At 37.1% G+C, this 16,774-nt stretch overlaps 1 protein-coding gene across 2 annotated transcripts; it reads right to left on the reverse strand.

The window, feature by feature from the left end:
* Positions 1–1,999: 1,999 nt before the first annotated feature.
* Positions 2,000–16,393, reverse strand: LOC145778160 (cathepsin B-like). 2 transcript variants are annotated; one of them, XM_082589590.1, is made up of 7 exons: positions 16,247–16,393; positions 13,401–13,492; positions 9,753–9,846; positions 9,265–9,401; positions 5,335–5,465; positions 4,220–4,435; positions 2,000–3,036 (listed from the first exon to the last, which is right to left on the reverse strand). In XM_082589590.1, exons 1-7 carry the CDS (start codon positions 16,364–16,366, stop codon positions 2,819–2,821), a joined length of 1,008 nt encoding a protein of 335 aa, XP_082445716.1. In that variant the 5' UTR covers positions 16,367–16,393; the 3' UTR covers positions 2,000–2,818. The 2 variants fall into 2 exon arrangements, with proteins under 2 accessions (XP_082445716.1, XP_082445717.1); XM_082589591.1 differs by lacking the exon at positions 5,335–5,465 and adding an exon at positions 8,839–8,969.
* Between the last annotated feature and the right edge of the window lie 381 nt (positions 16,394–16,774).

Below are 16,774 nucleotides of genomic sequence, written 5' to 3' on the forward strand. Positions count from 1 at the left end.
TAATGTCCTTTATTTTGAGCTTTGATAGAAGAGTCTCAAAATATGTGGATTTGTAGTGGATGCACATTCAGAGGCGTAGCAACCACCCTCCGATCGGAGGGCGCCCCGCAAGGAATGAGAGTCTCTCCGCCGAAATTTTTGAAAGACTGTCGAAATACAGGATATAGGCTAACCACGTGGTCACAAACGCACGCGAAATAGCAGAGCTTATTGGTATTGAGCAGGTGTTTTCAAAAACTCGGTACGACGTAGGAAGAGAATGCTTGGTTACGAATGTGCTGATGATTCGAGTCGTATTTCTGCTGAAGAAAAATTCAAATCGCAATTTTTTCTTGTTCTCACTGATCAGGCCATGTCTTCTGTTTCTTTGCGCTTTGACCAACTTGTGGAGTGGTACAAGTTGTTTGAATTTCTGTAAAACGCTAACAGCCTGTAGAAGTGTCTTAGAGAAAATGGTTGGTTGGTTTTGAATCTTTATCCTCGGACTGACAAAACTTTGATTGGTTATTCCTGGTAGTTTCGCATACTTGCAGAGGCTCTTGACGCAGGGCCGGTTACCGAGATTGGCAGAGTGAAGTTTTCCGATTATGAAGTGTTGTTGCCAGGAAATTATTCCATTCACTAGGTGTCCCTGAATGGAGAGCAGTCCTGAAATGCGTTGCTCAAGCGCACACCCCGAGAGTCGAACCTGCGCCGCGTGGTCTTGAGTGGACAAGTAACCACTGAGCTAACGGGGCGGACAATCACTGCAAAAAAAGATTAAAAGAAAAATGGGAGACATTGATGCCAACGAACTAATAATGGAATTGAATCGTTTTTTTTTTTTTATGTCATCGAGAAAGAGAGAGGACTTGTCACAGCAAGCATTTTTTTTAACATACAAGAACAGCCTTCAGGAAATATATCCGAATCTTTGCATTTGCACCAGAATTCTTCTGACCAACCATACCAGTTTCTGTCGCAAGTGCTGAATGGACTATCAGCAGAATGAAACTGGTCAAGAATATCCTGCGCTTAACTGTGGCAGATGACAGGCTTTCTGCTCTTGCAATTACCATCGAAAACCAAATTTCCAAATCCCTGGACTATGACCCATTGCAATTTGCGCAGAACAAGGCTCGAAAGAAGTGCTTTGCGTAATTATGGAATATATGTCCACACTGTCACTGTAAACCTATGTATTATTGTATACACTACACAGTGGTGGGCGCAGCTAATGCAAAAGTTATCTTTCAACAAAGAAATCAGCGGGTTTCCAATAAATTTACTTTCGCTAACGGGTCCGCTAAAATTTCTAAATATTAGCGAAAATGCTAATCCGCTAACCAAAGCGTTAGCTTCGCTAATTAGCGGAACTGTGTCCTCTACTGTGTATACGTAGGCTAATATGAACTAGGGACTGGAATACCTTCTACCATCCCTAATATGAACCCTACATGTTGTGTGATATAAATACCACATTCCAGTTTGTGCGTTGGAAGGGGCCCGGGACTTATGTTTGGAGGGGGCCACGTTCTTTGTTGCTACGGCCCTGTGCCCACTTCTGGGTTCCGGCTACCAGTCAATCTTTTGTTTCAAAACACACTTTCCTTCATGTGCCACTCTAGCCTACTGAGGGGTGGAACACAGCTACAAACACGTAGGCGTCAATCCTCGGACAGGCACGGTAGCGTGGGCATGGGGTTGCTTTGGAAGATTTTAGGGCTATAAAAGTGGCATTTTTTTTTCTATAGTGTGTATTTCCGTCACACTTATTCTATTTCGAAGTCTGTTTATTTTTAAGGGCATATGAATTTTTTGGTACCGGTCCAAACGAACCTCTCTCAACGCCTCTGAGCGGGTATCAGCAATAAAGCCTGCTTGTATTTAGTCTCTTCTCTGCATCATAACTACGATTTTCTCGTTTTCTCTAATATGATCTGGTGTGATGTTATTCTTGTCTTGATTCCATTCGTCGAATGCTCATTTAGAAGTTTGGAAAAACACTGAAACATTTGCATGATGAGTTGATAATGTATTTGTAGGGATAATTGCACAATAGTCGATCAATAGCCTTAAGCTCAAAAGTAACAACTTTTTTAAAATCGGGGTAAAATTTCGTCAAACGCTGGAATTAAATACAACGCAAGGTTTTAACAACCTACAGAAAATAGAGCAACGGGCATACCGTACTGACTTTCCCAACTGGTAGATTTTACATTGTCTGAATATACTACTTCACCAAAAAATCCACATCTATACAGCATGATAAGTAGAAAACATTATCAGTCAAAGTATTTCGATGGCAGAATGTACAACAAACCAGCCCAAAACAAGGGGCATACTTTTAGATGACATTCTATGTAGAACTGCCATTCAAACCTTTGATTCATCATCTCATTTACAATAAATGAAGAACAAACGTGTGATTGTGCTGCAAGAACAGCTAATCACAGTACCTCCAGTAGCAAGTTCGATTGCGCTATAAAAGTTTGATGGTAAAATTACACCAGCGCATTGCACAAAGTCCAACGTAAACAGCAAGGTTGTTACTGAGAAGGTAAATACTGCTTTGTCAATTGCCCCAAAACAGTCCTCTATCCTCAGTGTGGCCTTTGGGTGTATCTCACTGCGTCGGTAGCAAAAAAATGATCAACTGAGCATACACGAGAATACAGGACAGGGCGACAAATAATCCAAGAAACGAGTTGTCATGCATGCTAATGGAAAAGATTGTTCGTTTGTTGGAGGCATACAATTGCATCGCCAAAGGATGAGAAAAATTACAAATGTGATAGCTTTGCAAAGCTAAGATGTCCGATAGAAATCCGCAGTCGCTCTAATACCCGATTTTAAGATCAGGCTTTCCGGCCACGACGCTATCCTCAATGCCGCATTCGTTGTTTCCACGGAGGATTTTGAAGTAACCATGGTCACCCCAGTCGCTGTTCCAGCTGTTGGCAACCAGCCAGTAAGGCGACCCGTTCTCTGTGCCCCAGCCGAGTATCTTGATGGCGTGGCCTCCGAGTGGACCTCCAGTCACGTGACGATAAACGCCTGCAATGCATAAGAGATTGCATTAATTACACAGCGAGTGTGCTCTTGCAGTGATGCGTTTCATCTGGAAGGCTATGACCTGCATGAAACCAAGATATTTGACTCCCAACCATCAGAATACGGGAAACTAAAGATGCAAAACGATAAACAACTAACCACCGCAGACGTCCGAGTGTGAACAACTGAACATATTTGTATTTTATTGTAGTTTCTTGTGATTAAGGTTCAAAATGACTTAAACAATAAATCAGCGCTTTAAAAGGAGACTGGTGTAGACCAAAAAAAAGTTAAAACGGCTAAGTAACAGGCTGCGCAAAATTAAACGCTCTGCCATTGGTAGGCAATATGCAATTCTTCGCTTAACGATTGACTCAAGTGACAACAAAGTATCTTCTCTGCTGCTTTGACCAGACACTTTGCCCAACGAAAGGAAATTGTTTCCATAAATACAGTAGATTACCACGTGCTAAGTGCTAGCGTACAAATTTTACAGCTACTAGTTATTTCCACATCTAGTTGTTTAAATTTTAAAGGTTACTTCCTTGAGACTCCAGAAACCTATTAACCTTAATTTACAGAATAAAGATTCATGTCACTTTATCAGTCGTTTAAATGAAGGAACTGTCCATTCTCATAAAATTGTAAAAATTACTCAGAGTTCCATTATTTAAAAACGGTCCTAAGGGATCCGTTATTCTGAGATGGACATCCCTACTACATTGTCGATTTTTGTGTGTGTCTGCGCCGCTCCAGGTTTCGCAATCCGACGCGAAACCTGGTTGTGAAATCGGTATAGGAATGCGGGGTCAGATGATTGGTAAAATGATTTTGTTGTTTGTACTAGAAAAAGGATGCACGCATCCCAGGACCCCCCCTGCATTAAAGTCCGCAATTTGCAACCCTATCCCTCTTGACTGCGGACGTCTGTTATGGACAGCCCATAAGATGTTTTAAGTGCGGTTCCTTTCGGTATAAATTGTAAAGTTGAAACAAAAAAACATAAAATCTGAACGTTGAATAGTGGATTAAGTAACTACGACTCCACAGAAGAAAGTTTGCTACGAAGCTTGATCTTTCCTACTGATATTGTGTCGTAAAAACGCTTTCAAAAACACAGACCTTTGCCATGTTGACATGTTTTGTTTTCTCTGCGTTGGACAAAAATAAAAACTACTGAACTAACCAGATTTGTAAGTTGGGAAATCCGCATAGACTGTGAAGGCGGCTTCCACCGGACCGTGTGTCATGATCTCAGTTTGAATGTGGGATACACTTTCGGGGAGGGAGTAGGAGTCCAATCCATAATGCTTGTCATTTTTGTACGAAATGGTTTTATTCCCCTCGCATGTGCGGTCGCACTTTGGAGTGTCACCTCCCTCTGAACATTTGGGACGCTTTCCTGAAAAAAAAAAATTTTTTTTTTCACAACTTTAACTTCAATTAACGTCCCAAAAATTGTCAGTTTATTCCAATGTCTTTAAAAGTTGTTAAACAAAGTCACAATAAGAAGAGTGCAAGAGGCAGATGTTTCAAAAGAAAATCATTTATATGTCTGATATTACGTACTTTAAAACCCAAGCATCAAAAAACGACATAATTGATATATTTAACTTGCTTTTATTTTTCAATCAAGACATGAAGTGGCATGCAATGTTTACTCAGTGATTCTCAAGAGTAGAAGCAAAGTAAAGTGGCCTTTTCATGAAACCACTGGAGAAAAAAGAATTTTTGCAAGCAAGTCGCATTCAGTCCTAGCTGATAAATCAATCTTTTTCGCGTTGAGTAAACGTCTGCAGATGTTATCAATGTGAAACGGACTAATTTCCGTGCTGGGGTACGATCGTCGCGGAGGAAATCTCTCTGTTTGGCGTAGTTGTAATTTGCAGGTCACCGCTGCAGATGAGGTTCATTAGCCAATCAGAAGGCAAGATTCAAATCAGCTGATTGCAGTCATGCGACTCATGCACGTCGGAAAGTTAATTAATTGCACGTTTCGCCGTCACCAGCGTGGCCTAGAGGGTTAGGAAAGTTATTTCGATGGCGTGGTTTTGATTCTCAGCCTGTCATTACTCTTCTTTCTTTTATCATTACCAAGCGGAGTTCAAAGCAAGAATCAACTCCCCGGCTGAGTGCTAGAAGGGTCACAATGACTGCAATTAGCTGGTTCATAGGGAAAATTATTATGTGTTTAAAGCGTCTACCGGTCAAAACACTCTATCTGCTGCAGCGATCTGCAGGTTACAAATACGCCTCCTGTTGCATTCGTCACCTCGCGAAACTTGAAAATCAATGAGTTACCAGGAATGTGATGCTCGCATGGTTGGATCTCGTAAGGCTGGCAGCTCGAATCGTCGCCATACAAGCCACCGCTGACCAATCCGTTGTCAACCCAGTACCTCCAAGCTGATCCCAGGAATCCACCGTTGCAGCTGATTAGAATGTCGTTGATTTTAAACTTTCAGAGATTAACTGGTTGTTCAATCAATGAACAACGTATGGGAATGCATGCTACGGTATATAAACTAAGATTTTACCAAAGTGCAAAGTGTCCATGAAGGAAAATTAATCATTGGCACCTGTCACTTTGGTTTGATAATTAGAGATGTAATTTTGCTGCATTAGCAATGCGCGGCATATCTCCAATCTGCGCTACCTCAAGAACAGATACAATAAATGATCAAGTCAATAAAATTATTGGCATCTACAGCGTTTAACTTCAGTTTGATGAGAGTGAGACATTGAATTTGCTTATACTAACAACATGAAGGTCTCGTATCATTCGGGTTCGCGGCATTCTGACGGCATCATAAAACTTGCTCCGTGCACGCTATCTGCCTTTGCAGGTCTACTTTTGATGTGCCATATGCATATTCACAGCATGTGGCTTTTACTTGACGACTAGCAGACTAGATACTGTTACAAATATGCGCAGTTGTTCATAGTGTATCACGCATTTGTGTTGTGCAGCAGGCAAATTCACCCGCCTAGTTGCAATTAGCACTGCCTGTTGAAAAGAACCACTAAAATAGAATTAAGTTATTGATAGACTCAATCTTGAGTATAATACTGTCCAAAGTTGTAGCTAAAGTCTGATTTAAAGTGAATAAGGAAATGTTCAAACTGCAAAGTTTTCCCATTAACTACTTAAAAATCAGTGATTCTCAAACTGTGTGCCGCCACAGATTCTCAAGTGTGCCGCGAATCTTTTTGAAATTTTGGAAAAGAACTGTATAAATATTTAAAATAAGCCATTCAGACAAGCATGCGACTTAAAAGCGCTTTAACTCCTTCAATAGATGATAAATAAGCACATGTGACGATGAAACCAATTATGGCATTGCCGATACAGCAGGGTAATTGCCACGTCACTATTGGGCTGCTATGTTAACTATTGCTAACATTACTCCCCACCATTTGGAATTGGAAGCAATGAATCAAGCAATCTTTCTGCAGAAGAAGAACAGCTCATTGACTTACGAAACCACCCATTTTTTCAAACGCTGTTTCCACAAACAAACTTGGATACGTTTTGGCTGTCTGCTTCCAAATTTTATTTCATGATCCGTGCAAAATCAATCAAAATTATATTGCCATTTGCATCTTGATGGCTACGTGAACATGGCTTTTCTGTTTTGACTGAAATTAAAAGCTGTAAACGAGAGAAACTGCTTGAAATTGACCATGAAATTCGGATATATGTTTGTCAACAATGCAACCTCGTTTCAGTCGAAGCTTATATTGGTATAAACAAGCACATTTATCGCATTGACATGTGAAAATAATTTTTTTTAAAGCAACTTTTCTTCTTTTGTAAGTGTGCCGCGTGCGTTTTATATTTTTTCTAATGTGCCACAAGCTGAAAAAGTTTGAGAACCACTGAGTCGTACTGTCCAAAGTACCAGAAACCGTGACGACTTTATGCCCGAGTCAGCATCTTTCATAATTTCTCTGTTGACGATAATAACGTGATTTCCTGTAACCAAGCCACCAATGAAGAAACAAAAATAGTAGAAGTGTGGTTTAGCTTAATTTGCACCAGTAGAACGCCTCATATTATTTAATCAAATGCCTGGTCAACAGCCTCATTCAATTTTCAAAAATAGTAGAAGTGTGGCAAAAAAATAACGTGACAATAGAAGCAAGTGTTAAATAAGCAGCAAATGTGAATGTTGACTCTTTCAAACTGAATGCCACAACGAGTGAGTATTCACCAGAGGTCTCAGGGCACAACACTTGGGTAAGGCCGTTGTAACTGCAAAAACATCACAAACCACGTGCGATGGATTCAGCCACAAACCATATTATGCCAAAATGCTAACACCTGGTTGAAAAAGCATTTTTGTGGTTACCGGACTACTAAGTAAAGAATTCAGTTGGTGTAACAATAAAAAATTGTTAGAAATCGGGCACCTGGAAAACAAAGTCAAACTTAACTGTAAAAATATAACAAGACAGAAACAATTATTATTTATAGAACATATTAATAGGAATACTTAATACGGTAGTTATTCGTCCGAGACGATTGAAGAACTATGTGAAAATAACAAAGTGCGCTGTTCCGTTGTTCCAACAGATTTGGGCCAGCCACAAATTTGAGGCAGCACTTATTAAGAATTAGGAAGAAGCAAATCGTATTAGGCAAACTTTCTTGGGTCGTGTTTCTTGTCTATGCGCATTATTGCACAAAGCAAACAAAAACATCGACAAATTTCATCATGTTTTTTTTACTAGGCAGCACTTCCCAGTGAGCAAATCATTGAGACAGCAAAATCCGTCATTTTTATGTAGATTCAAAGCCTGCAAACGTTGAATCGATTTCATAAAGGACTGGTATGCTGACTGCCTGACTGGGTTGTTTATTAGTAAACATTGAACACTCAGGCTTGCAATGATAACCTAACCAAAAGAAGATTGTTTTTTAGCGTAAGTCATTTAGGGACAGCGGCTTAGCAAACAACAATGTCATCATGTCGCAAACAATAACAGAAAGGGTAAACAATGACTAAGAAGACAAAAAAATATAATTACTTCTCAAGACTTAAACTAACAAGGAGAATTGAGAAAGGACTAAAGATCTGAGTAAATACACATGAGTTAACTCACTACAAAGAAATCTTGCACGGAAAAACTTGAAATGGAAAAACTTGCAAGGAAACAATGAAAACCAGCATAAAGTTACAGATCAAACGCGAGCAGACCGTAAAAGCTCTTCAGCGAACTGGCACCATTTGTGTTACGAGATGTGATGCTGACACAGCATTGCACACAGGTCTTTAAGTGGAATCACGTGATTATAAACATCACATGATGGTGCAAATTGGCTTCGCTTTTTAGGAAACCTATTGTGCGAAATACATGTCACCAATCCCAAAGCAAATATGACGTTCGCAAACGTTGAAAAACAAAAGCCAAAGTTTTCTGCCTTTGAAAATAACAGAAACACCACAATGTACACATCATGTGACAAAGGGAATAGGGTAGTGTTAAAATACATTTTCACTTTTGTGACAAGCGCGGTCACAAGATACGTTTGTATTTGTGCAAATTTTAACATCTTTTTAGTGCGTGCTGCACGCTTTGGTTTAATTCGTGCAAATTGTTTCATGCGGATGACTAAAATCACAGAATTAGATTTTGTACGAATATTGAATGGTAGGTGCAACTTCATAATAATTAATATTAGTTATATTTCGTGAAGAAAACCATTTGTTTGTCAATTGAAAAGAGGTTGAATCACCATTGGTTGATCTGACAAACTATTGTCATGGATTAAAAGACTTGTGAAGAATAAATTCATCAAACCAGGAACATGATGTTCGCAGGGAGGAATGGAGTAAGGTTGGCAAGAGTGTTTGTCTTCATACAAAAAACCCGAAACCAATCCGTCATTTGCCCAATACTTCCAAGCACTTTCAGGAAAACCGCCATTGCAACTAACAATACCGTGCAACTCTGTTGTACTGAATTCACCATTTTCATTTTTTTAGAGCAAAACAGTGATTGCTTGCATACAGTAAATAAAAATTATACGAACTTCGGTAACTAAAACATATCCGTCATTGCGTTTATATACATTTGTATTACATTTACCTGATAAATTGTGTTAGCTGCTGTCGTGATCAAAAAAGCATGGCAAGAACATTACTTTAAGAACGTTGCATTACCTTAAAACAACGAATCAAAATCCTCATACAATAAACTTATAAAATAATAAGTAGTCAGGCCTACCCATCTCCACATGAAGAACAGCAAGTAAGAAGATCTTCAGACGAAATATCCACAATCAATTTTCCATGACTTGAGATACAATAGCGGTCAGATATAGCTTCAACTGCCCCAAAAGCCCAGCAAGACCCACAAGAGCCCTAGAAATTTTCAAAAATTAATATTGTAAATAATACATAGCATATTGAGGTGAAACTTTTACATTCCAATTTGGGATGTAAAAGATTCCCAATATATTGCAATGTTGTATGGTACATTTTGTGTAGTTTTCCACCATGCAATGGTGGCTACTTGCAAATCATTGTCAGTTATTTATAATGCTTGGCCCATCAAGTTTGTGCGAATTATGGTTATTAAACTTGGTTGCTAATCTAATTAACTTATAAAAATAAAACCTCAAAATAATAGTAAGACCTTAGTAAAGAACATACGGTACATTATAACGAACACCTATCACAGAAAGAAACAGTGCTGTTTAATAAACTAATTACCTGATCTCTAATTTTTCTAATAGAAGGACAGTTAGGCCACTGAGTTCTGGCATCAAATGACTCTGGAATTTGTTGCATGTTCAATCCATGATATCTAAAGAAAAGATGTATTGTCAAGTCTTTATTTTATGATTTTAAAATTACTTTTTAAAACAACATCAAAGCCGTAATGCTACACAAACGTTTTTAAAAAAATTAACATTTTTGTAGATTTATTTTCATATTAAAACATAGCAGCTGACTGTATGAGTGATATAGTCTTTCGCCGCTTCCTGTCTATTGTGGAATCCACCATAGTTTATTATTATAGTGTTACCTTATTCGTACTGGTGTTGTTACTAATTGTATTGTGCTTTTGTTAAAACAGTCAAAATAAATGTTTTCTCTCTCTTCCATAGGCCTATATATATAATATTTAAAACAATGAAAACTATTAATACTACAAAAAGTGCTCAATGCCAAGCAAAAAGGCAAAGCAGAGCGAATTAAATCAAATATAGTTATTACTATCTGAAGCCTTTACAAATTGTTTCACCTAACGGATCATCAGAAGGTCTTATTCAAATAGAATCTATTTGAAATTTATCTATTTGATTCTATTTGAATAAGACCTTCTGATGATCCGTTAGGTGAAACAATTTGTAAAGGCTTCAGATAGTAATAACTATATTTGATTTAATTCGCTCTGCTTTGCCTTTTTGCTTGGCATTGAGCACTTTTTGTAGTATTAATAGTTTTCATTGTTTTAATATTGCTCCTAGCACTGATCGAGCCAGTTGAGCACTTTCTTTTGATGCTACTATCCAGATTATATTTGTATATAATATTTATATGTATGAGTAATAACAATGCAGAGTAATTTGCATATTGTGCTATCATATTCTAAGTTAACAGACTTTTGTCAATACACATTCCATTTGAATAAGATACTGAAAAGTTGCCTTTATGGTTTCAAAAGCTTTATGGGTGAATTATACAAACCTGGTAGATTTTATTTACATGATATTATATTTGCGGAACATTATTTTAGGAAATACTTTTATCACATTATTGCACAAATGGAAATAGTGCATGTATCATCTATAGTGTGTCAATAACATTATTACACACAATAAACTAAAGCCTGCAATCATGCATCGAGTTGAATATGCAATGTATGACAATGAACATGCCTAATGTATTAGTACTACTTATTTCTGCGCAAACTTTAGGCTTTAAAGTACAACTGCACGATTGAATTAACATTGGCTAGAATCCATTGCCAAGACATCCGATATGGGTTGAAAAACTCACTTCCTCACAATTGAGGCGCACAGCCAAGAAACCGACCTTTTTCCCACGCTCTCTAGCGCTTCTCTCTCACGCTACCTGGAAGTGGCAAACTCGTCTACGCCACCTAGTGATATGATGTCACTTGTAGTCAAACTTAGTGGAGACTAAACTAGACGAGATAGGCTTGGTTGCTAGTGAATGCGCAAATGTATAAGGCATCTATAATGAAAGTGCATCTTTCAGCCAGCATATTATACAAATTTAGTTGTTGATGCCTGTGTGCCAGGGGTGGTTTACGATGCCCATCGCCGAGGGCTAGTTTCTTAGATTGGAACAGGTAAACTTGGTTATATCGAAAAGATTTTGTATTGTACAATAATGAGCTGATAACGCTTCAACATTCATTGGGGCAGATGGGGTTGTTTTGCTTCAGCTCTTGGAACTTTGATAACATTAACATGTTCGTATGTTCTATCTAAGATATACAATATAAACTTTATATTTACCTTTCGTAGTTACTGAATGTACTAGATAGGCTATCCGGTAGCCTATGTAAAAATGATTTTGTCTGGTGATTGAAACTTTTTGCATGTTACCATGTTCCGTATAATCAAACAAAAAGCGTTCATTTTGATCATAATATCAAGTCATGTTGTTCCTATATCTTTAGTTTATAATTTACCTTTCATTAAAATCACCTTTTATTGCCTCTTACTGTTTCCTGTGAGGTAGACCAGGGGTGTGCAACCTTTATTTCAGGAGGGTCAGATATAAATAACTGGGTGAAACCGCGGCCGCACGTTTATTTAACATATGATTTCTAGTAGTTGCAGGCACAAAAAAGTAGTTTTTTTGTTATTCATGTTATTCTTATGGCATTATTAGGGGACCTTATCTCTTTGCAGAAATAATAAGTTAAAACGCATAAATTTCTGAAGAAAACTGCTATTCAAATTTATTGTCACACCGTTTTTAAACGAGTTCAGTGAGAAGTTTGCAGCTGGCTTCTTTTCCCGACGGCCTTTTCCAAATTTAGTTTAAAGGAAGTGCTCGCAATTCAAAGTCTATTTTCCAGGTAGGCTATTTGTTTGTCAGAACCAATCGATAGGGAGATTTCATGACAAACATTTTAGAATAAAAAAATTTGTTAGCACAAATACGTTGAGCCAAAAAGAGCCATTTTTGAAGCAATGGATTTTTTCAAATGTGGAAAGTCATTTTGGTTGAGATGTTTTCGATAAAAATCGCCAAGATTCATTTCTAAATACTTTGCTTTCAAATCCGTTTTCTCTTGAAGATCAATCAGTTCAATTTGGATATCAACTGGTGCTTGTCAATGTCTGTGTCGAATGGCGAAGAGAATATACCAAACAAATATTCATGAGATTTGAAGTCCTTGAAGCGAGCCAAAAATTCATACAACAATTTGTCAAATTTAGTTTTCTTCTCAGGATGCATTCCATACCATAGTCTCTCAAAGTTAGAAAATGGAAAAGATTTCCTATCTGTATGTGAGCTTTCCAAAGTCGTAATTTGTTCATAAAGCCTTTATGTGACTATACATTTTTACGTTCCAAATAATTAAACACAATGGATTAGCGGTGGCCGGTGGGAGATGTCTAAAATGGTTAATAGAAGGTGCGAAATCTATAATAATTCACTCCACAATACATTGTTCACACGTACCAGACTAAACTAAATTATAAACACGTTTTGCGGGCCGCACACAATTTAAAATTGGAACATACTTGCGGGCCGCACACCCCTGATGTAGGCCTATACCATCTTGATAAGCATTCAGACACATAACAGACGGATATAGCGATATTACCAGGTATCATCTCAGAAAATGCTTAATACTGTATAACAAAAACGGTCAGACCAGTGCAAGTAAGAAGTTTATTATTAAAATCTACGTAAAACTTCAGTCTAGAAACACTTGTCAAACCTTACTGACACAGACAGTCAAATAAATCGACCTGGCTCCTGGTCTGCAGGGCGAATACAACGAAAGAACTTGCAAAACCGATAGTCACTGCGAGGTCTGATTACAAGTGACGTCATAATCCGCGTGTTGCGCAATGCAATCCGCCATTACAGGAACGTGGCCAAAAATACAAGCGCGTGGAAAATCATAGTTTTGATAATTTTTATTGAGATAAATATAGCCTTAAAATGTAAGGGCGAAGTTGGTATTTATAGATTGAAACATGCTCTTTCAGATAAATTGCAGTCAAAGTTATCGTGCAGTTGCACTTTAAATCAACATGGAATATATTAAACATCACAGTGCACTCTGTACAAGCCCAACAACATTCTGTGTTAAAACTGTCTTCTGACATCATCTTCAAAGTACAAATTATATATGAAAATTACTTGACTGGAAGAGTAATCTTTCCTTTTTTCACTCCACAAAGCACTTTCAGGTCCTCAGGTTTATAGTACTTTGGGTTGAAGTTATGTTGAGCCTATTTAAAAACAAATGCATCACATTTGTTAGTACAGTATTATATATCATAAATTCATGATACAGTCTAACCTAATTTCGATATAACATGATATGAATAAAAGAACAATGAAATAGCTTAATGGGATTAAAGTCATAATCATGTGAATTAGAGTGCTAAATAAAAGTGACAAATTCCATCAACAACAAGGTTGCCACAAGTAGATATATATTCTTATGTCTAGGGATGTTTGGACAATGGACATATGTAGGATAAGAATTATTAAATGTGTTGTTATGGATATTGATTGTTTAAAATTGTGATGCCTCTATTATAAAAATATGCATTGTGTTGGACAACTTCAAATGAGCATGCACCATGAATGACAATGGTTACTTGGTTTTTGGGTTAAAATTTTGGCAGTGGCTATTTGACCGGCTCCGGTCTTTGAATCTGAAACACTATTTGACCGGTCATGACGTCACTACATAAGCACTTTTTTCTTTTTCTCTTTCAAAGCAAAAGACGATAAGCGCCTTAAGTTTTAAATTCAACACGTTTTCTTCAACTGAGTCCGTGGCGCATACGTAACGTCTCGGGCTTCCATTCTAGATGGAATGAGTTCGATACTATTCGGAAGCGTTCTTTTTTTTTTTTAACTAAATTTTGACCCAAAGTGCATTTTTGTCGTCAATTTTTAATTTGAGTAGCCTACAGCCCATTTTTTTAAATCTTTCCAAATGTGAGTAATAAAGTTAAGTTTTTTTAATTTGTGAATAAAAGAATAACAGTTAACCTCTCAAGTACAGGTAGCTCCACACAGAGTGAAATTTACATGCCTTTTGACTCCTTTTTATTTCTTTAAAAGTAATATCTAAAAAGACATTATTGACCCAAAAAGAATGTCTAAAAAGACATTATGAAAAGCAACTACGGACAAAGGCCAGTGTTTCGATCTCCCGACCTCTTCAGCGTAGCCGTAGCGTAGTAAAGTACTAAAGTGAAAGTGGAAAGTTGTCTTGAAGGGTTGGTTGAGATGATGATTTGAAACTTGACTGATTGTTGTGCGACAATGAGACTGGATTTCATTTTTAACTTCGGACTTCAGCGAAACGTAATCTTACAGCCTATTAGAAGGCGTGATTTTTTCAGAGAATTTGTGCTAAGAAATGAAAGGAATTAGTTAAAAAAAGACTAGAAAAAACTTTTTTAATTCGTTTTGAAACTTTTTTATTCACTTGTTGATTCATTTGAAACTTTTTTATTCACTTGTTGATTCATTCAGATTCATATCAGTTTGTATCCTTTTGTAAATAAAAAAAAAAAAAAAAAGAACGCTTCCGGATAGTATCGAACTCATTCCCTCTAGAATGGAAGCCCGAGACGTTACGTATGCGCCACGGACTCAGTTGAAGAAAACGTGTTGAATTTAAAACTTAAGGCGCTTATCGTCTTTTGCTTTGAAAGAGAAAAAGAAAAAAGTGCTTATGTAGTGACGTCATGACCGGTCAAATAGTGTTTCAGATTCAAAGACCGGAGCCGGTCAAATAGCCACTGCCTAAAATTTTTTGCCTTGATTTGTTCTACTTCAAAAAACAGAATTTAATTTATCATCTATGCGGGGTGTTTAGGAGAAATTTTGGTGCAAATAACTAATAATTAGATTAATAATACAAAGCTTGTTAAATCAATGAAGAAAAGTCTGGTGTCCAGAGAAGTTCATTTTTTTAAAATACATCAATCAATGGTGATGAGTACTGAAAGCTCCAAAAGTGCAAAGACATTTAGGAATTTTTTATAGTTGTACAACCATGGCTACCTAAAGATACAGCCTGATTTGTCACATTTTACAGAACTTTCCACATTTTGCTAACTTTGGGCAAATGTTCAAATTATTTTTTTTCAAAAAATTTTACTTTTTACGCTTTTTTTACTGTTTTCCCCAGATGACACAATAGGTTTAAACATCCTCACATGTTAAAAAACAAAGAAAATTTGATTTTGAAGACTGTTAATTTTTCAATAACAGTCTGATTTAGCGTTTTTCAACTTACTTTTTCTCATTTGCTATTGCTTCCCCAAGGCAACAAAAAGCTTTTATATCACTAGGAGACAGCAAAAAGTAAAAAATCTCAGAAAATGTCAAACACTAGCAGTAGCTGCAATTAAAAATCTGCAAAATGTGACAAATCAGACCGCATCTTCAGGTGGCCATGGTACAACCAATGATATTATTTAAGTGGCAACATTGTTTGCAATACTTTACTGAGTAAAATATGGTCTAAAATGAATTGCAGCAAACATCAAGTAAAAAAAAATAGGAAGTGGCTATTTTTCCATAATCAGGTGTTGCCAGAGTTAGGATTAAAGTTAAGAAGGGTTAAGGTAAGAGTTAGAGTTAGGAATAAGATTAGGGTTGTGATCTTTCTAGGCCTAAAAAAAATTTCCAAAATACAAGTTTTTGTTTTCAACAGCCTTAAACTTTTCTTAAATTAGGGCAAAATTCCTTCTCTGGCAACACTATTCAGGCTATTATTACACTATATAATGTAAATATAGCCACAGCCAAAAAAATAAACAAAATGTTATAATATAAAATAAAACAAAAGATAACATGACTGGCAGTTGCAATATACTGGTACTAAGTAGGTTATGCATGTGCAATGATTAGCAATTTATTATTAAAACATGTTTAACTTTCTTTTTCATACTGGTTGTATTTGTATTATTGACACAAATGCTTTTATATTTATTTAACAGATGGCAAGCACTTACCTTCCATGTAGTATTTACAAAGTTCACAAAATCAACAATGCCTTCAAAATCTTGATCTCGACTGAAGACATTGTAAGATTGAGTAAAACATACAAAACTTAACAACAAAAGCAATTTCATATTTGACTCTGTGTGCTCTAAAATTGAAAACCTGAAATGGAAGGTGTAACAGCTATTACAAAACATGTTTGATTGATTGAATCTTTATCCTCGGACTGGGAAAGCTTCTTGCAGAGCTTAATCCTGGCAGTTTCGCATACTTGTAGAGGCTTTGAATCACTGACTCAGGCCCGGTCACCGAGATTGACAGAATGAAGTTTCCGATTGTTGAAGTCTTGTTGCCGGGGAATTTATTCCATTCATCAGATGCCGCTGAATGGAGAGCAGTCCTTAACGTGCGTTGCTCAAGCGCACACCCCGAGAGTCGAACCAGCGCTGCTTGATCTTGAAGCTTCTTCGTTCCAGAAGTGACGCGCTAACCAATTGAGCTATCGGGGCGGGCAATATGAAAACGTATTTCTTTAAAGT

This window comes from Aplidium turbinatum, chromosome 10 (genome assembly GCF_918807975.1).
Source record: "Aplidium turbinatum chromosome 10, kaAplTurb1.1, whole genome shotgun sequence".
NCBI lineage: Eukaryota > Metazoa > Chordata > Ascidiacea > Aplousobranchia > Polyclinidae > Aplidium > Aplidium turbinatum.

Excerpts from the sequence above, each read along its gene's own strand:
- LOC145778160 (XM_082589590.1), bottom strand. The coding sequence starts at position 16,366 with ATGAAATTGCTTTTGTTGTTAAGTTTTGTATGTTTTACTCAATCTTAC. Across the intron at positions 9,847-13,400 it reads AAGATTACTCTTCCAGTCAA|ATATCATGGATTGAACATGC; the intron begins GTAATTTTCATA and ends TCTTTTCTTTAG. Across the intron at positions 4,436-5,334 it reads ATGCGAGCATCACATTCCTG|GAAAGCGTCCCAAATGTTCA; the intron begins GTAACTCATTGA and ends TTTTTTTTTCAG.